This window comes from Gymnodraco acuticeps, unplaced genomic scaffold, assembly GCF_902827175.1.
Source record: "Gymnodraco acuticeps unplaced genomic scaffold, fGymAcu1.1, whole genome shotgun sequence".
Lineage (NCBI taxonomy): Eukaryota > Metazoa > Chordata > Actinopteri > Perciformes > Bathydraconidae > Gymnodraco > Gymnodraco acuticeps.
The window spans coordinates 75,673-96,780 of record NW_022989831.1 but is presented as its reverse complement, the minus strand read 5'-3'; the positions used below and the strand labels follow the sequence as shown (position 1 = coordinate 96,780).

Below are 21,108 nucleotides of genomic sequence, written 5' to 3'. Positions count from 1 at the left end.
CCTAATTATGGTTAGTATAATATTTTCCTTTTAAAAGGTTTGTTTTCACATGGGGATTAAACTGAACACAGCAACATATGCGTAGAAGATGGAGTTAGGGTCCAAAGCGGGAACAGGAGCTTGCGGTAATAAGGATGATCATGATGAGGGGTCAGCTGCAGAGATTCTTAAACATTTGTGTCTCAGTCAGGATTATTCCTTAAGATGAGACAGGGTATAGTCTTATAGAGAACAGTACTGGTTTCTGTCCTACAGTTTAAGAAGCACTGCTCATAAGGGTTGATGAGTTTTTGGTAAGTCCAGCTGAATGGAGATATAGGGGTGAGACACAACCAGCCTGGGTGTACCTCGAGGGCCAGTTGATGAGAGAATGGGTGTCGCCCTCAGCATCAGTCTGGAAGAACCAATCAGTGCTTGGTTTCGCCCTTGCACTGTTCCAATAGATACCCGATGGGAGACAAGTGAATGAAAGGGTGGGTGGGTAAAGGTCGAGATTCAGTATTCAGCGTTTCTCTTGGAACACACACAGGCACAGCACTACATTGCACACACCATTAACTTCATGTTGAGTGTGACAAGAGTGAGAATGTGCTTGGACACCAGCAGGACGCTGCCAAGAACACTAGTTCAACTCTCCATTTCATTTTTATTGTGGTTTTTTCGGGGAACCATCACAGGCAATAAAATATGAACTTAGTTTCTATTAGATTACATTTGGCCACATATTGCACCTATGTTATGTGGAGAAAGCTCTATTATCAAGAGAGACTACCTCTCTAACTGAGGTCTTATCTACTGAAGCAGATACTCGCAGGAAATGCCGTCTCACTTTATTTCAGTCGAAAGGCAGATGAGTCACGCTGCCTCTGAGGCTGCAGTAAGACAAATAGCTTCATCAGTTTCATTAGCGAGTGAGTTCAACTCTAGGAGAAATTGCCTGAGTCATAAATAAAGGAAGAGATGATTTATGCGGGGGAATCAGGAGAGCATTTCATAAACCAGTGCTCCTAGGACCAGAATATTGTACCAAATAAGGAAAAAACTCCAAAGTAAAAAAAACTACCCAGACTGATATTTGGACCAGTAATTTAAATATAGAGTCTTGTTTTGTAGCCATTAGTCCGAGGTCTTTCTGTCACAATGTTTTAAACCTAAGTGGATCTGAATGGATTGAAGCATATCGGGTATATGCTCTGGTCACGTGGTATTCACTGCAGGATAGGGCGTCCTTCAAGCAGAACAGTTAGGCATACTGCATAACAGCAACGTCCCTTATTAAGTGCTTCATATATTCAAGGAAATGCTCTGGTGAAGAGCTCCTTTTCTTTTTAAAAGAGAAAATAAATGGAACCAGGGAAAATTAATACTAAGACTAAATGGCTACAAACAATATGTACAGAATCACTAGGATCAAAACAAAGACCGACAGAACACAAGGTTATTGGACTGTGAGCCGTAGGGTCGCCGGTTCAAGTCCCCGAACATACCTAAATATGGAGTGTGGACTGCTACTTGGAGAGGTCCCAGTTCACCTCCTGCCCTGCCGTGGTGCCCTTGAGCAAGGCACCGGACATCCCCCTTCCATTGCTCCCCGGGCACTGTACAATAGCTGCCCACTGCTCCTAGTACTAGACTCCTGGTACTAGGATGGGTTAAAAGCAGAGAACATCACTGTGTGTGCTCTGCATGTGTGACCATTAAAGAGGATTTCATCCCTCCCAATTCTATTCTATTCTTACATGCTTAATAAAAGGAGGACCTTTGTTCATAACACTTTGTAATTGAGTCCTTAAATTGAACCGTTGATGTCAGACCCACAGATTCCCTGAGAAGAGGTAGAGGGGATGTGCTTCCGCACCATCAGGCCTCCTGGTCTTGATCAAGCCCAGCTGTGGGTCAGAGTTCTCACTGTGGAGTCCCACTGAGCCGCCCAGTAACAAAACACCCTCCCTGCACTGCAGACACACACACACACATACTGGCCAAGTTTTGAAACCTGAGAGAAGGATTTAGGAGCAGCAGGAGGGAACGATGTAGATAGAAACATGGGATAGGGAATGACCACGTAGTCGGGTGTAGAATCATCTTTATCTGTTCGTTGGAAACACTGGCCAAACCTGGTCAAGACCTGGGAGCGACTAGTCGGTTGTTGCATCACAAAATCAGGAAGAGTTTGTGCTGATACCATCCGAGTTATGGAGCTGCTAATCAGTTTGGGATAAACAAATTAAAGGATTATTCCAGTTTTTTTACAACTCCTAAATCTATAATTTTAGTTATGCTGCTTAAAAAACAAAATAATGTCTGAGACTTGAAAATATGATAATATCGCTTCAACCAAGCAGTGAATAGTGTAATAAATAGCCGCAAATACTCAGTATTTACTTACTGTAAGTAGGTTCTCATGTTTGTTTTGTACTGTCAAAAACGTGTGGACTGCATGTAGACTATGAGCAGGTAACATCATTTACATCACATGAATTCTTGTGGCCATGCAGATGTGGAAAGTACCATTTAAACTTAATCTCATAAAAGGGACAGGGATAGAGTGTGTTTCAAGGCCAGATTAAACCACTACTGTAGGTTGCCTTGGGGCAAAAAATAACTTTGGGCCCCTGTGAGTCCCCCCTGACATGTTGCCCAGAAACCTCAAAACTGACCTGTGTTCCTCGAAACTGGAACTCTTCCCCGTCTCAGGTTTGCTTTATAATCTGTAATTTTTTTAAATGAAATACTCGTTTTGACAGATTAGACACTATGTTAGTCTAACAATAATTCACAAATTACCATAATCACATGACCAAAAAGAGCCCTGAGCCCTAGAGAGCTCCTGAGGGTCTTGGGGAAGTTACAACTACTACAAGTATTGTACAATATGTTGTAGTTTAAACAGAAAGTAGGTCTTACAACTGTGATTCATGTCATCAAGGAACCTTTAGTTCAACTCAAATTGCAATGAAATTGAATGATCTTTTAAGAAATCCCCTGTTCCTCTGATAAGCACTGCTGTATGAGCTTCTTCAAAAGGAGAAATTCTCTTTAGGAATGTGGGATCAGCTAAAGTGGTACTTCATCCAAACAGCATCGGAAAATAGTTCTTTCTAACAAAAATAGCAACAGCTTGGCCAGTAAGAGTTCCTTTGAGAATTTTAAAATGCTTTAAAATATCCACCTGGAAAATGTGGAATAGGACTCAACATACACACATTGTGTATTTTTTCTGCCTTGTATTTTGCAAGCTCAGCTGTGCAACTCAAAGGTTGTTTCGGGCTCAGGTTGCCTGACCTGGTTTGAAACCAGAGTCGTGCCAACAGGATGACCTTGGACACGTGTAAAAAAAGACAGAGATGATGGGAGGGAGGGGGTGACTGTCAGTCTGATGGATAATGCTGTCACAGCAATGATACAGCAGTGTTCTGGATGGAAATCATGCTCGAACCCTGTGTATCTGGATTGGAGAGAAAGCAGGGGTCGTGACCCCAGAAGGGGAATGATCTGCTAATAAGATGTCAGACAGGAAGACTAAATAGCTGCTCTATTTTCTAAATTGTGAAACAAGAGAGACAAACTACTTTGGGTGTAAACGGGGACCAATAAGTCACTGCTCAGGCTACTCACCCATGTCTGGTGAGGATGGTGTGGCTCGGCTGCTCGATGAATTGGTCCCCAGTGGACACGGCATGTTTAGGTGAGGAGAGGGATGAGTGCCGGCTTGCCTTGGGTGAATTGGGTGGCATCCCTGTGACTGAAGAGTCTTTGGCGGGCACCGTGGCAGTTGAAGACATTGATGTCACATCCATGTATGAGGAGGAGGACGGCAGCTCAGGAGGAGCAGCTCTGCGTTGATTCTCCAGGTTCATCAGCCTCTCCCTCTCAGACAGCGAGTCCACTCTGGTCCGATTCACCTCGTAACCCGGGTCTGGTTGACTCTGCTGTGGTGCCGTGTGTCCCGCCCTTGGGCTCGTGACAGAGGTGCTATTGTAAGAACTCAGGGTGATGTCCCTCCCTTCTTCCCCCACTGATTCCGCTCGGATACGCCTCTCTGAGCCTTCCAACTCCTTCCGTGTACGAGTGGAGCGGGGAGGTGGCTCCACGTCTGGCTCCTGATCTAAAGAGATGCCGTAGCGCTCGGCAAGCTGCCGGCGCCGCTCCGCCTTGTAGCGTGCGATGCGTTCAACCTTAGACTCAGTCTCAGGGTTAATGGTGGTGGAGTCTGAAGTGTGGACAGGCTCTGGGAGGATGGAGGTCGGGGGGTCAGGTCTGCACCGAGCTCTAGACTGTCGCTCTGGAGCCTTCGGCTGCGACTCTGGGCTTTCCAATGCCTCCATGCTGTACCGCTGGACTGTAACTAGAAGAAATCGAGAGGATAAAGGTCAGTCATCCTCATAGAACCACAAATAAAGTGTCAACAAATTGTCTAGGTACTGTACTTACCACCACAGGGCTCACAGGGATCAGAGGCCCTGGTGTATCGGGGTGTGTCCTCCTCCAGAAGCCGGTTAACCACCAGGCTAGGCAGCAGGGACGGATGCACCTCAGCATCGATGCCCTCCAACCGCCGAGCGATACGCTCCTTTCTGCTGACATACACACGGAGGACAGGAAGGAAGAAGTATTCAGGCATGTTATTAACTTTCACAATATTATCATTATCAGAAACCCAAGCAACTTTATACCCTTATCCATCTTACCTGTTCATTTTCCAGTCACTTGAGCTTGTGGTGATGCCTTCAAATCGTTTCCTCAATTCAGAGACTATAGAAAGAATGAAAAACACATCTTGGCTCAATATAAGGAAACCATCTCAACCAAACTAAACTGTTACTTAAGACGACATGGATATTTGCAGGTAGGATCTAGAAAAAAGAAAATCTAAAAAATATGTTCTTGTCTATTATTTGTAGGATTAGGGTTAGCAGCATTTTACTGTGTGAATATAGTATTGTATCTGCAGAACCAAAGCAAAACCAGCTTTTAAAAACCAGCCATTTATGCCCTAGAAAAAAGTCAAAGAAGATGTTCACTACTGACAGCTGAGCCTAAGGGTCTTTTATTCATCTGGGATCATTTCCCAGAAAATCATGCTGTTCTTGACCAGTTTTAAATGTAACATCTAATCTATATTAATCGGTCTACTTTACAATTTCCCATCCACATCTTCATTATTGGCCAAATCAAAACTTGTAAAAAGCTAATTAGAGGTGTCCCTTAACAGCTCATCAGACGTTTATATTCACCTTTCAGTTGGATTTAACGGGACCTCTAAATAACTGCATCTCTTTATTTGAGTATCAGTAAAGAAATTCCGGTGCAGTGTGTCATACTATTAAATGTGTGAGGACCGTGCTTGTAGAAAAACAGGTTTTAGAGAAATCTTGACATGAATCAACCTGGCAAAGAGATAGCTCTTGCACAACAGTGACTTCAAAATCCCTGAGAAGGTTGATATGAGGACTATTTGCAAGCAGGCAAGAAAAAAAGAGAAAAAAAACCCCTTACTCACCTTTTGGGAGGTTGGCCAAGACACTAACATCTATATCTTTGCTTTTAGCTGGGTCGTCTTTTTCGTCGAAGGTGAATTCTTTCTGGAAGCTGAGGGGTGCAGGAAAAATACCAACTGTTATTGAAGGGCTGAGCTGCAGGGAAGTGTGGGATATGTCTATAGGCCGACAGTGGTAAGGGGCTCAACTGAATTATTCTGAATTTGATCACACTTTCAACCAATCTATATTTAATGTGGCTGGAAGCAGGATTAGTTTGAACAAGAATCAGACAATTTATCACAGATAAAGCAAGGAATCATCCAAACATTACATTGTGATTGCAATGTGTGTATCTTCTTGAATCCCTAAATATTTATGTAGAAATTAGAGGGTTTTTCCCGTCACACCCTCTTACAGATCCACAGCCTTTTTTCTCTTAGAATCATACTGAAGTCTTTTATGGATTTGATTCAAAACCACAATGTTACAATGCAGCTGTGAAAGAACTGGCAGATTCCCGATGTGAGGAAACAGTCAAGAATTGGAAAAACTGACTTTGTGGCTTTTTTCATTCCAGCGAACACAGAGCTATGAACACATTGAAATACATAATCACTTTATACCCTTTTCTATCATAACAGCATATGTTTTCATGACTGAAATTTCCCAACATCTACTTCCTACATGCACAATGTTTTCAGGTCAGAACCACACCCACGCACAGTTTGGCACCACAGTGGTGTCACAGTGTGCAAAGTCCTCGCTGCTGTAAAGGAAACTTTCTAAATAGAGGCTAACATGTAGACCTAGAGGTATTTTTGAACCTCTGCCAACTATATAATGCTGAGCAATCCTTCTAATGCTGCAGCAGGGAGCTTTTACCCTGCTACGCAGTAGAGTGAGCTTATATTTGACTTTCTCAGAAAGCTTGGACACTGGCCTATCTGAAGCATCCAAGCTGTATCTGATACACTGCTATCTCTTTCGTTCCTCAATCAAAGTAATACACCAAGGATGTGTATATCTAGAGTATGGCTTGATAATCAGCATTAGTGTCTTTTGAAATGATAAATAGTACTTTGTTTCTCTTACAAATATAAACTTGAGGTAGTAGTAAGCAATATAAAAAGGACATAAGTTCCATGCATGCAAGGGCTTTGCTACAACAGTGTAAATGTGTCTGAAATAACCACTCCTTTAGCATTAAAGTTACAATTAGTATAACCTTGAACTAGAGAACTAAAGAAGGATATAAAAAAGGCCAACATGTCTAAATGATTATTTCAATTGTTTCACAATAAATGCACTCAAAGATAAAATAGTAATTTGACTGTAGCATCTTTAAAACTATTTTGGTGCAGCGGCTGCAGCCTGTCTTTATCAGTACTGCTGCCTGAGAATCCAAAACAAATTATTTTTTAAATAAATGCTGCACATAGGCTTCACAGGACGTATTGATGTCAAATCACTTATACATGTATAACCTGGGTGTTTTGGGGTGTTCTTACCTCAAAGCTCTCTTCTGTAGCAATCTGGGGTTGCTCAGTTTAATTGGGGTCTCACTCCCAAGTCCTGTGAACAGAAGAAAAAGAGTGTAACATTTAGTTATGTCCCAATGCTCATTCACTTGAACAGCATAACGTTCAGTTTTAGCTTTTAATTAACCGACACACATCTTTCCAAGGTGAACCTGACTGTCGGTCTGCAGCTTCTTGGCACACAAGCGCATTCATTAGGTGGACTTCCACAGAGAATCAGGTGATGTGGAAAACAATAATCTGCCTGCCTGACTGAATCCCATCAAATACTAAGTGATCTGTGTAGTTAAAAGCCACCTCAAGAAATGGCGACAAATCATCAGACATCCGGAGACAGTGACTGTCTCCATGTTAAGTATCACTATATGTGCTGCGCATGAGGTCATATCTTAAGGGGTTTGATGGAGGAGTGACTGCGTGTGTGTCACTGAGACAGGCGCTGTAAAGTCTGATCGCACGTCAAGGTTGCAGTGCAGCTGGGACAAAGCCAGGAGGAGCGTCGCACATCAATGTCACTGGGCAGCACTTTCTAACCGTCATGAATACAGATGGGGACAGCATGATGAGACAGAAAAAACAGACTTTCCCTAAATCTTACAAACACACTATTTTGGATTAAACTATTAGACATACTGTACAAGAGTAAACAACCTATCCCTATAAAGTCTGGTGTCTATTAGTAACATAGTAAACAAGCTCAACATGTAACATAAACACCTGCCTACAAAGAAATAAAGCCTCATTACCAAGAAAGAAGGGAATTAGTGAGTAGCATCATAAACAGTTCTGTAAGGAATGCCAGTTGTGTGGAACATCCCATTAACGAATGTCTGCTTCAGTTATTCACTCCAAACCTCAACCGTGTGGTTTTGGCTGCCCTCGGACCTCAGAGTGGCCAGATCTGCGCTGTTTTGGGACAAACATGTGGTCCCACTTCCACCCCATGCGAGTTCACCTCAGGGCCGCCTACCGCCCGACACCCCCCACCCAAACCCCTAACCTCTCCCCTGAGGACGCACACCCCTAACCCCCCCATTCCAGATCTGTTCTTCTTTATGAAGGATGTTTGGGTTGATGCTTTGAATACCTCCTACTTAAGCAAAACATAATTTGAGAAGAAGGAAGGCTTACTTGGAGAGGGCGGTGTGCCTGGATTGTATCAGCTGGGTGGAAGATGACGAGTGAAAACACAACAACTCATTCCTTACAAGCCTTGAATGATAATCCTGGTTATATGAGCCACTTGTGTTTCTTTTGACAATGATCCAAAGATTAGGTTGACAACACTATTTCAAAGTGCAAAACAAACAGCAAGATAAATCCTGAACACACACTTTGCTGGGCTAAATAAGCCAGTAAAAGAAGTGTTGAATAACTGCCTATGTGTTAACAACATATGTAGATCAATTTATTTGTCTGTAAATGTAGCCTAGGCATGCTATGTATTGTTTTTTAGAACACACACTGTATGATATGTCCTGAGTTGTAAATAGATTGTGCAAGTTCAGAATTTTGGAGCTTGCAGAGTGACAAGGCTCGAGAAAGGTCTGGAAGCAGCAAATGTTCAATCTGGTATACAGTAGGTAGGGTCAGGAAATATATCGGTATTATGATGGTACCGTATTATAAAATTAAACATATCATAGGGGGAAAAGTATACCAGCGTGTTTTAATTTCTTTAAAGTTTCAACAATCACAATCATAGTTCTATTTCGTCCCTACTGACCGCCAGAGGCGGTGCTTTAAGCACTGGATATGTCCATCACGCGCATGCGCAGCTCGAGTACCAATAACAACAAAGTCACCTGTGACCAGGGGCGGCGCCAGGGGGGAGCTAGGGGGTGCTGAAGCACCCCCCAGGATTGCCAAAGCACCCCCTAAGCACCCCCGAGAAATATGTGTTTGTTTGTTTTTTTCGAAAATTATTATTATTATTAAATTAAATTAGAAATATTATTGATTACATCAATGCATATGTGAAACAAACACATTTTTGACCAAAAACATAAAGCCAACACAGGTGATATGATTAGGCCAATGGTCAGCACCCATTCGATTTTTGACCTACCCATAGGCTAAATTACTTTGTGACACTTGATTGACTTCCTGTTAGCTAGAGCGCCAAATGATTTGCTAACAGCAAAGTGAAAAATTGATCGTTTTTTAGTCCTTAAACGACCACGTGTGGACACTCAATCAAAACCAACTGAAAGCGAGAGGGATTCTGCACATAATAGGCCTCGTGAGTACAAGTAGCTTACTTCTGGGTCTCTGTGTTTCATTCAAGCCCTGCTCTGTGTGTGTGTGTGTGTGTGTGTGTGTGTGTGTGTGTGTGTGTGTGTGGCACGAGCCATTTTGTGTGCGTGCGTGCGCGAGCGAGCGAGAGAGCTCGCCTCGCGCACCAGTGGGTATCTACCGGAGATCGTTGTGGTTAGCATCTGGTGCTAGCTAGCCAAGCTAATGGATATAAGGAGCTTTTTCAACAACAAGGTGGAGGGAGAACTCTCTCCTGTCAGACGGAGAGTCTCAGGTAACCTCAACTCAGGTGAAGTAAAGGACTCTCTCAGTGTTTAGATAGTTAACTTTAGTCTAGTTATCTCAGTGGGTCTCAAACGGTTTGTTTTAAAAGGGGAGTGATTTGTAAAATATCTATAAAGAAATAGAAAATCTGTTGACAGTTCTGTTTCGTATGGGTGTTTAGATGTATCCATAGATCTCTTAATGTTGCTCTCAAAGTGCACCAGATTGATGCTTTTAACTTAAATATGCAACAAAAAATCTTCCCGGGGGAGCTAGCCCCCGGACCCCCCTAGAGGAGGTGAGGACCCTCCTAGAGGAGGTGAGGTCCGCTCCCCACTTGTAAAAATAGCACTTTACCCCTGCCTATATGCCGTGAGCTGATTATCGAGCCTTCATTGTAACAGTCGCGGGTGCACTGTGTGTGTGTGCGTGGGGAGTGTTGCAGTAGAAAATTCAACTGTAGCGCTGGTGCATTAATGGGAAACCCTAAATGTTTGAGCACCCTCTATGTAACGTCAAGCTACCCCACAGCACCCCCTAGAGAAAATCTCTGGCGCCGCCACTGCCTGTGACCCACGTGACACCGGCTATATCAGCCGGTGTTGTCAGAGGATCTGTTCCTTTTCATCTTCTCACTGCGCGAGGGTACCGTGGCTACTTTTTTTTAGGCTACAGCGTTCAGGTTTGAACGTTTGATCTGAGGGATTTCTCTGCAAGCAGCTGGCCGCGTGCAGCTTCGTGACTGACAGTCGGAGCTACGGGTCGTTAACGCGTCCTCCAGGAGCTGTGGCCGGCTGTGCAGAGCCTCGACAGACCGGTTGGTGTCAGCTTGTTGCTGGTGATGGCTGTGTCCCCGCACCCTCTCCCAGCCAAGTTGTCCTGATTGCTGTCTTATTTTTTGTTTGGCTTGGACTTTCTGGTGACGACAGTGTTCCCGCTTCCTCTCCCATAAAGTTGCCCTTATGCTCTTTTGAAAGTTCTGCTTGTGGCGTTGTGCCCGAGCTATCATTAGCATTTGAGTCCCAGCTTTGGCCTGTCCCTCATTCAATTTAGTATGGAAAGCCCAGAGTGTCATATTTTAAACCCGTTTTTCGTTTAGATGGAGAGTAAGGTAAGTACTTTCTATTTCTTAGAAGCTATTATCTGGTCTTAACATTTGTGTTCTGACTTGGTCGCTTGATTGTTAGCAGCAGCTGCTTGACTAACACCTTGCTGTTGAGCTTAAGCTCAGCCGGTGAGGGCAGTGCTCCCGCTCCCGGTAACATAGGGTTTGATTGCAGTAGCGCTAGATCGTTGTATTACTGCTCCTAGTACTAGACTCCTAGCACTAGGATGATATGCAGAGAACATCTTCACTGCGGGTGCTGTGTGCTCCGCATGTGCGGTTACTACTGTAACCATGGCCTACGGTTCTATGCGGGCTGTTCTCTTTCTTAGAAGCTAATTATCTGGTCTTAACATTGTGTTCTGACTTGGTTGCTTGATTGTTAGCAGCAGCCGCTTGGCTAACACCTTGCATGTACTGTTAAGCTTCATTATTTAACTCAGCCGGTGAGGGCAGTGCTCTCGCTCCCGGTAAACGCATGGTATGGTTGCAGTAGCGCTATATCGTTGTATTTTCTGCTCCTAGTATAGTACTAGACTCCTAGCACTAGGACGATATGCAGAGAACAATCTTCACTGTGTGTGCTGTGTGCATGTGTGGCCATTAAGGAGGATTTCATCCTCCCAATATTATATTATCTAGTGGGCAGCCGTTTGGCTGACACTTTTAGGCACCGACCACAGTTACTACTGTAACTAAGGTTCTAAGCCGTAAGTACTGGCCATAATTACTACTGTAACTACGGTTCCAAGCCGTGTAAGTACTGGCCATAGTCAATACCGTAACTACGGCTCTATGCTGTGTAAGTACTGGCCATAGTTACTACTGTAACTACGGTTTTAAGCCGTAAGTACTGGCCATAGTTACTACTGTAACTACGGTTCCAAGCCGTGCAAGTACTGGCCATAGTTAATACCGTAAACGGCTCTATGCTGTGTAAGTACTGGTCATAGTTACTACGGTTCCAAGCCATGTAAGTACTGGCCATAGTTACTACTATAACTACGGTTCCAAGCCGTGCAAGTACTGGCCAGAGTTACTACTGTAACTACAGCTCTATGCTGTGTAAGTTCTGGCCATAGTTACGACTGTAACTACGATTCTAAGCCGTGTAAGTACTGGCCATAGTTACTACTGTAACTACGGTTATATGCCGTGTGAGCACTGGCCATGGTTACTGCTGTAACTACGGGTCTGTGCTGTTCTCTTCTTTAGAAGCTAGTTATCTGGTCTTAAACACGTGTGTTATTTGACTTGATCTCGCTTGATCGTTAGCAGCAGCTGCTCGGCTAACGTCTTGCGTGTACTGTTAAGCTTCTTTATTTTACCCTGCTAGGTGAAGGCAGTGGTCTCGCTCCCGCTCCCTCTACCGGTAATGCGGATGTAGCTACATCCCTTTTTCTGTTCGGTGAGTAGTAGCACCGCTCTACTCTTCCCGTTCAGCAGGTAGCTGGTGAAGGCTGTGTTCCCGCACCCGCTCCCGGTTACGCTGCATCTGGCATTCGTCTCTAACTCAACCAGTGAAGGCAGTGTTCTCGCCCCCGCTCCTGGTAGACGCTGAACTGCCTCGTTTTTCCCTTAAGCAGGTAGCTGGTGAAGGCTGTGTTCCCGCACCCGCACCCGGTTATGCTGAACTGCCTCGCTTTTCCGTTAAGCAGGTAGCCGGTGAAGGCTGTGTTCCCGCACCCGCTCCCGGTTACGCTGCATCTGGCATTCGTCTCTAACTCAACCAGTGAAGGCAGTGTTCTCGCCCCCGCTCCTGGTAGACGCTGAACTGCCTCGTTTTCCCCTTAAGCAGGTAGCTGGTGAAGGCTGTGTTCCCGCACCCACTCCCGGTTACGCTGCATCTGGCATTCGTCTCTAACTCAACCAGTGAAGGCAGTTCTCGCCCCCGCTCCTGGTAGACGCCAAACTGCCTCGTTGTTCCATTAAGCAGGTAGTCGGTGAAGGCTGTGTTCCCGCACCCGGTTACGCTGCATCTGGCATTCGTCTCTAACTCAACCACCAGTGAAGGCAGTTCTCGCCCCGCTCCTGGTAGACGCCAAACTGCCTCGTTTTTCCGTTAAGCAGGTAGCCGTAGAAGGCTGTGTTCCCGCATCTGCTCCCGGTTACGCTGCATCTGGCATTCGTCTCTAACTCAACCAGTGAAGGCAGTGTTCTCGCCCCCGCTCCTGGTAGACGCTGAACTGCCTTGTCTTGTCTTTCCGTTAAGCAGGTAGCTGGTGAAGGCTGTGTTCCCGCACCCGGTTACGTTGCATCTGGCATTCGTCTCTAACTCAGCCGGCAGTGTTCTCGCCCCCGCTCCTGGTAGACGCTGAACTGCCTTGTCTTGTCTTTCCGTTAAGCAGGTAGCTGGTGAAGGCTGTGTTCCCGCACCCGGTTACGTTGCATCTGGCATTCGTCTCTAACTCAGCCGGCAGTGTTCTCGCCCCCGCTCCTGGTAGACGCTGAACTGCCGTGTTTATTAATCCAGCCAGGTGAAGGCATTGCTCTCGCTCCCGCTCCCTCTGCCGGTAACGTGGGTGTAATTACATCCCTCTTTCTGTTCGGCGAGTAGCAGCAACGCTCTACTCTTTCCATTAAGCAGGTAGCTGGTGAAGGCTGTGTTCCCGCACCCGGCTACGCTGCATCTGGCTACCTACAGAATGGCTCATTCATGTAGCGCCTGTATGGCTTCTTTTGAGCCCGAGGACGGCCACGACTGCTGCCCCTCCTGCCTCGGCCGCCTCTGGCGGTCAGTGGGGACGAAATGTGAGCATCTGAGGGAGGTTCTCACGGTAAACGCCTGCATGAGCTGTAGCTGCATGCCTCGGGCGCTCAGAGTGGCTAGAATCACTGAGGTGGAACGTCTGGCAGCAGCCAACAGACACCTCTCCTTGTCACATCCTCCTCCAGATCAATTCGGCCGTTCCCGGCGACTTGAGGGAGCGATGGCTATGTGTGCTCCCCCCAATAGAAGGACTAGAAACAGGCTGTCCTCTAAAGTGGATCGGCTAGCTGCCGATAGGGGCATGATGAAGTCGCCTCTTGGCCCTTCAGCCTGGGCCCGGTGTAGGGGCTGCTAGCGGGCCGCCTGTCTCGGGTCTTCGCAGACCTGTGCCCACTCCCAGCAGGCCCAGGGGCCGCTCTAGCAGCCGCACTCAGCCGCCGGATTACAGGGGTGGTCTTCCAGGCGGCCTCGTGCCCCAGAGCCTTACCGGCGCCCCCCAAGACGCTCCAGGGGCCGGGGGGCTGGGCCCTGAAATCCCGGGGGAGGTCGTCGGCTGCTTTCCCAGCAGCAGCTCAGTTACTGGGCGGTCTGTACTTCCGTCCCTTGGGTGGTTTTCACCTTAACCCAGGGGTACGGACCGCAGCTCCGGCCCCTAGCCTTCGGCTGGGTCTAATTGACAGTCGTCAGCGATCCGGCAGGGGCCCTAGCTCTGGCCCAAGAGTTGTCCGTCCTTCTGTCCAAGGACGCAATCAAGCCAGTAAGACCCTCTGCTAAGCCCAGGGGGTTCTACTCGGCGTACTTTCTCGTGAGCAAGAAAGTCGGCGGATTTCGCCCGATCTTGGACCTCAGAGGAATCAACAGATTCCCGAAGGTGCTGCCATTCTATATGCTGACCACTGCATATGCACAGGTGGAGTGGTTCTCAACCGTGGACTTGAGGGATGCCTACTTCCACGTGGGCCGGGCAAGATGGTGCCCTATATTCAGTTCCTCCGGCCCTTGGGCAGACTGGCAGCTGCCTCGGCCGCTGAGCCCTTAGGCCCGCTGTCGTTGCGCCCCATGCAGATGCGGCTGAACATCCTTCACTTGGACGCAAGTGGCACAGGCACAGGGAAGTCAGGGTGTCGCAGCATTGCCTCCACTCTCTGTCACGCTGGAGGGGCAGGGCCTATCTCCTAGTGGGCGTGCCCATGGACGCCATCCCATCCCGCCAGGAGACCATCACCATAGGTGCATGTCTCTCAGGGTGGGGTGCAGTGCGGCAGGGCAGGACCGTTCAGGGTCAGCGGTCTGCCCAGGAGAGTGCGCGCCAGGTCAACGTGCTAGAGCTTCGGGCTGTGCAGCTTGCACTCATGCACTTTCTACCCCAACTGGGGGGCAAGAATGTGCGTGTTCCTTGGGGACAGCATGTACGTTGTTGCTTAGACAACAGTCCCTTCTAGATAGTGGACGTTCTCACTCCACTCTGAATTTATGTGGCTGCGATTTCTGCCCGACATGTTCGGGTCGACGGCGCCACGGCGGGGTGCCACAGGTCGGTGTCCCTCTTTATGAGAGGGGCTTTACGGCAGCGGCCCCTAGCACCCCGAGGGCTCCGGCTTGGGACCTGCCCCTGCTGCCGGATGCCCTATCATCTCCTCCCTTCGAGCCCCTGGCCCAGGGGGGGCTTAGGTGGCTGCCCACGAAGGCAGCATTTCTGCTTGCCATAGCCTCAGGGAAGCGAGTCGGGGAGTTGCATGTCCTCTCCACCTCCTTTGGGCAAATGTGGCATTCCTGCCCGGGGTCCTTCCACAAACCCACTTCAATCAGCCTGCCCAGCTGGCACGCTTTGACATTCAGGAGTACGGCACGTCGAAGTTGCTGTGCCCTGGGGGTGCCCAAAGGGCGTATATCAAGGCTACTGCCTGTATACGGCAGTAGGAGCAACTCTTGATTTTGCCCTGGCGGCACTAAAGGAGGTTATGCCCTCTAACCAGTGGCTGCCCCACTGGGTTGTCGATACCATCTCACAGGCTTATTATTAGTGGCCGCCCCCTGCCATCAGGCTGAGATGCCACTCTACAAGGAGCATCTCAACATCTTGGGCTGCCCTGAGGGTGGTGCCCCTGGAGACCATCTGCGCCACGGCGTCGTGGGCGTCTTCTAGCACATTCTCCAGTTGTCATCAGGTCAATGTCGCCACTCCCCATTCTTTGGGCGTGGTCCTTTTGCCGAGCTCCGCTGTTTCCAGTGGTGAGCAAGGGCTTGGATTCTTCATGACCTTGTTGGTATAAGTCATCCAGTGCTTAAAGCACCGCCTCTGGCGGTCAGTAGGGACGAAATAGAACGATAGTTACGGCTGTAACTACGGTTCTATGAGTCCCGGATGACCGCCAGAGTTCCCTGTCACTCAGAATTCTTGTGTGCTCGCGAGAAGATTCTGGGAACAGATCCTCTGACGACACCGGCTGATATAGCCGGTGTCACGTGGGTCACAGGTGACTTTGTTGTTATTGGTACTCGAGCTGCGCATGCGCGCGATGGACATATCCAGTGCTTAAAGCACCGCCTCTGGCGGTCATCCGGGACTCATAGAACCGTAGTTACAGCCGTAACTATCGCTTTAAGCACATGATACACTGACGGTGCCCTTGCAAAATAGATCGTGGATATAGATGAAAATGTCATCTGAAATAGGCAGAAAATGACAGGTTTATACCCACAGATGGTGAGCCAAACAATTTTTGTGATGCGTTTGTAATTATTTGTATTATTATTATTTTTAATAACCCTAACCCCTATCATGACCAATAGTCATAAAGTTCCAAAATCTAAGGCTAACACCCTAGTTGAAAAATACCAGAATTTCCTTTAGACAAATCCAGATGCCACAGTAAAGGTTATGAGCTGCTAGTTTGAAAATAACAAAAGTGTTTGTCCCTCGGGGGCAGCTGTCTGAGGCTATTGTCAGGTCTAACCATAGTGTACAGTGTCTAACATATCAAGCTCTCCGTTTGTATTCCTTTTACACCTCATACAGCCTATATTTAGTGCCATGTACTGTAGACCATCAGGGACGACCCCCTTGAGAGCCTCCATACATTCGTCATTCCAGACACAGACATAAAAACCTCCACAATGATCACAGATGTGCCCGAGCCTTTGATGCTGGCTGTAATCTACAGAAACACTATGGCTGCAATAGCCGGGAGGGAATGGGCCAGGAATTCCTCAGCACCATGCCCCGTGTGTGTTGATGAGGCTGTAAAAGCGGCTTGACACTGATAAAACATGAGGATAAAATTATTTTCATGATTCAATGGAGTATCATTTGGACTCTGAAGTGAGGAAAGGCTTTTATGTGAAGGTATCAAAGGTGTGAAAGAAAAATACTGTATTACACTGTCGGTTCAAAAAGGGACTTTAGTTATCTTTAGAAATGCTCGACTCTGGCAAATAGGACTTAAACTCACCTGAGGCGCAGGTCAAACCTTAGAACACATTCAATATTAAATAAGGGAGTATCACAATTTGAATCAATCAGCAATGCTTACTCCATCCATGTCACATTAAAACACTCAGTGTGTTAACCAAAGAGGCATCAGGGGCTGAGCATATGTCCAAATTGAGGCACAGGATTAACTTCAATTCCTGGGATTACTGCGAGCCCAAAAGGAAACGTGTTGCTCTTTAACCGTTTGCATTACATCACAAAACATGGGCATGTGTGTGCATGGTGTTAACATCCCCCAACAGTTGCCTACCTACTCTGCCTACACCCTGCCTAAAGCCTCACTGACAGAGGCTTAAGAAGTAAAGCATGGCAAAACAGATGGAGAATCAGAAATTAGCTCAGGCCCTGGTTACAAACTGTAGTTTCAACAAAAAGACGTGAAAATAAGCCAATTATGTCATAAACCCTAATAACAATGAGTATACAAGATGCTCAGTCTCAAATCCTCGTGAGGAAACAGAGCAAAGGGTAGCTACACTGACACATCTAAACCCTCAAACAAATTTCAATACAACAAACTCCTTTCTCAAAATCCAGTTACTCTGCTCAAACTGTGGGCCACCTGTTGTCGATTCCTAGACAGTTCTAGCATGAAGAGGCCAGATCTCAGAAATTATTACAGAGAAGGATGGGAACGAGAAACACACATGGACCTGTGCACCCAAAGAGGGCTGAATGATATGTCCTCTAAATCTACCGTAATAAAAACATGTAAATATAAGTATATTTTACTGCAACAGTACATCATATTTCCTGAAACATATTTGTTCTGACAAGTGTATGACAGGAGTTCTGTTTACCAGTCACAACAGAAAATGGCACTGAGAAATGAATTGGTACATTTTCACCAAATGTGGGGTTCAAAGGGCTTGGTGAAATATTCCTATATTTGCCAACTGATAGCAATTCAGAAACGTGTTAATGCCTCAAAGGTTATTTTGAATTTCTCTGTACGTGCAAGTATGTAATATAAATGAAGTATCAGGAAAGTTCTCTGCCAACTAGCAAGGTTGCTAACTTAGAAAACATTGTTAAGTTGTAAAATATTTTATGCACACTTTCAACCATATTTCCCCCCCCCCCCCCCCCCCCCAATTGTGTAAATAATGGGATATATTATGAATAATATATATAATATAATCAATCAGACTGTTTTCTCTGACTTTCTGTTCGGACCAAAGTCAACACTGTCAAGATGGCTTTTTAATTGGTCAGCAACACATACTTTAATGATAAAGTTTACCAAAATCAAACGTAATGCCTATTTCTTTGCAGATTTAATTCATCCTCACAATAAAATCATTGTATTGAGTTCAATTAATAGTCCTTGAAATCATGGTCATTTTTTTAAAAGGTGTCCAACTTGCTACTTGCTTTGCTGGATGGCTAGTTCAATTTCTAGTGAGATATGATTAGAGGTTTGTTATACAGCCCCCCTGTACAGCCTAAAAATATATCCATACACTCAAGTTCACTTCCCTAAATCTGAGTGCAAGTAACTGTGGTGACTACAAATAGCTTCCCCCTGCACCGTTAGAGTCCCTTATCTCTGCTACATAGTGTCCTTGGAGGCTACAGCTGCAGTGCGAGGACAGCTGTTACTGTAGGAAGCAGGACAGAGAGGAAGGGAGTCTGCAGTTTGTAGCCTGCCAACTTCTGTGTGTGGAGCTCAGATTCCCAGCTCCACAACCAGAGTAACCTGTCCCCAAGCTCTCAGCCTGAGCCTCAAGTCTCACCCCCGAGCTGCAGAGCCCCAAGTCGCTGCTCTTACCTTGGCTGCAAAACTTGACATGGATCAGGTAATTTGAGATCCACGGGTTCCGGTACATGTTGGCAATAAATTCAGGGGGAGAGGGTTAGTCAGGAAATCAGGGAAGAAAGATGAAAAGAGACGCAGCTGCCTAAGAGGTGATACAGCAACAAAAGCAGTTGTTCAGTCCTCCGGGACAGTCAGAGAGGGAGACAGAGGGGAGTCAGGTAGCTTCAGAGAGAGGTAAAGGCGAGAGGGAGGGGAGACAGTAGATAGAGACGTCCTATCCAAAGTGTCTGCGCAAGTGAAGTTGGTCCTGGTAAGTGGTGAAGCTGCAGCTCTGCCTCTTCTGAGATCCTCTCTGGTTCCTCTAACTAACCACTAGGGCTAACCAGTGCCCACCACAACAACCTGCAGGCTAAAAGCTGCTCAGCACAGGCTAAGCTCATTAGCCTGTGCAAGCAAATTAGGCTCCATCCCTTCTGCAGACAGGAGCAAAGTGTCCTGCATGCTTCAGAATGATCCTGAAGAGAAAACGAGAATGTGTGTGATAGAGGGACGGAGATAGTTAGGAGTGTCCCAGGAGAGAGCTGCCTTCCCTTGGCTCGCACACAGGAGCGGGATGCCAAAGAAAACGGTGCATAGCCTCAGAAAAAGGAGGGGAGAGAGGAGAGCGCGCAGGCAGGGTGCATGAGAGTGGAAATGAAGTGCGCAGGGAAAGAGGAGAAAGTTAAAATGCCCTTCTCAGCCAGATGAGAAATTCCAGTCATCTCTCAGCGGGGTGAAAATAAAAGGAACAGCACGCAGAGCGAGAGAGAAAGAGGAGGTGGGAGGGACAACGAGAGGGTAAGAAAGAGAGCAATAGTGAAACAAAGTCAGGAAGAAAAAGGCAGCGAGAGTGTGTAAACAGTAACAAGAGACACATAATACTACTATTATGCCATACACTGGTCCTTCCGAAAACAGCTAAATGGAGGAACAAGGTCAATAAAAATAGGTTGATTGATAGACCCCCACCCATTACAATCAATTGCCCTTTTACCAAACTCGTCAAAATGTTTGTGTGTCTCAAATCACGCATTAAAGGATATTCCCTGCGAGTCATGGTGTGTGTAAACTCATTTCCTACTGTGATTATGCTGTAAATGAAAGCCAAGAACAACACAAAAGCACCTGCACACACACATCTCACCTATACATCAATGTGACGTAGTAGACGTGCTTATCATTGTAGTGAGAGGGCGTTGCAGAGAGGCTGGCACAGAGCCCAGTGCTGCTTTTCAGAGGCTGGAAAACAGTGAGCAGTATCTTATCTTCCTGCTGCATACAGAGCAAAGGCTGTCATCGCCAATATGCGCACATCAACATAAAGCAGACCTAGTGGATGGAAGCAGTCACAAAAGTCAGTGTCTCAATTGAGTGGTAGGGTGAAAAAGAATGGCAAGAATAGCAGTCAGATGACGCCTGAGAATGCTATTTCTGTGCTGTGATTTTTATAGATCTCTGTGCCTTTCTTCCAACTTCTAAGCCACGATTAAAAAAAAAAAACCTTCATGGACTAGGCTTATCACATCATAAAATGTGTAAGATCACATAAATCTGTCCAGCCTCACCATCACAGGTGTGTCAAAATGCAGCCTGGCTGACTGGGGTGAGTAAACTTTATAGGTGGGATGTTTGGATCTGTTTCTAAGATGAGCTCATCATGGCTGCATGTTTGTGAAGTCTGCACACATACATCACAAACATGCCAATTCACAGGGGGGGAGCTGCCTCCAACACTTAAACTGTCTTTTCAACAACAGCCTTCAGGGGTATGACAGACTGTAATTTATCAAACTTACTGCAAGACTGCCAGAAGATGATTAATAAGGTGATATATTAAGGAAGTAAAGAAGATCTCTTGATAATTATTTCACCTTATCTGGAGGTGATTGTAAATGTATGTCATTTAAATGGAAAGCAATGGGCTAAAGAGGCTAGCACTAAACGAAAAAATAAGTATGTTTGTTTCGTTCAAATTGCAATCATTGCTCTGATATATGATTTCAGCATGATACAATTCCACTGCAAGACAATAAAATGATCTAATTGAATTATCTCCCAGACCTACTTCATGTCTCGGTTCAGTCGCTTTCAGTCGGCACATCCAATGATTTTAGCTGCTACCAGCTTAAACACAAGCTTTTCAAAGCTTAAGGGTAAAGCATACTCATTACTTGTCAGACAGTTCAAAAGCTTCAGACAGTGTCATGATGTCGTCTCACTGCTACCATTTTGTGTTTCTTCAAAACAAAGAAAGTCGATTTACATATGAGATTTGTTTCAACTACATAAGTTATAATCCAAAATACGGTAACCATTCAACCAGGCAAACATGCTCTGTAAAGCACCGTTAAAAAAAAGGCATAAAATGTGATCATATGCAAACCACCAACACAGGTCACACTTTGGGAATTTTCATCATCACCTCTACACCTTCCGGCTGTCTGTAATGTAATGTTTGTTT

The 21,108-nt window shown here is 46.1% G+C and overlaps 1 protein-coding gene across 17 annotated transcripts in view; it reads right to left on the bottom strand.

Moving 5' to 3' along the window:
- svila (supervillin a) overlaps positions 1–21,108 on the bottom strand; it is a 74,610-nt gene that overhangs the window by 28,076 nt on the left and 25,426 nt on the right. For 11 of the 17 annotated variants that reach the window (XM_034234396.1, XM_034234413.1, XM_034234422.1 and 8 more), the window contains exons 1-6: positions 18,621–19,364; positions 6,992–7,055; positions 5,504–5,592; positions 4,692–4,755; positions 4,435–4,580; positions 3,619–4,348 (exon numbers count right to left, since the gene is read on the bottom strand). In XM_034234396.1, the coding sequence (XP_034090287.1) occupies positions 3,619–4,348; positions 4,435–4,580; positions 4,692–4,755; positions 5,504–5,592; positions 6,992–7,055; positions 18,621–18,678 (1,151 nt within the window). In that variant the 5' untranslated portion in view covers positions 18,679–19,364. Of the gene's footprint in view, positions 1–3,618; positions 4,349–4,434; positions 4,581–4,691; positions 4,756–5,503; positions 5,593–6,991; positions 7,056–18,620; positions 19,365–21,108 lie in introns of those variants that run through there. The other 6 variants (XM_034234466.1, XM_034234439.1, XM_034234476.1 and 3 more) reach the window with 3 other exon arrangements.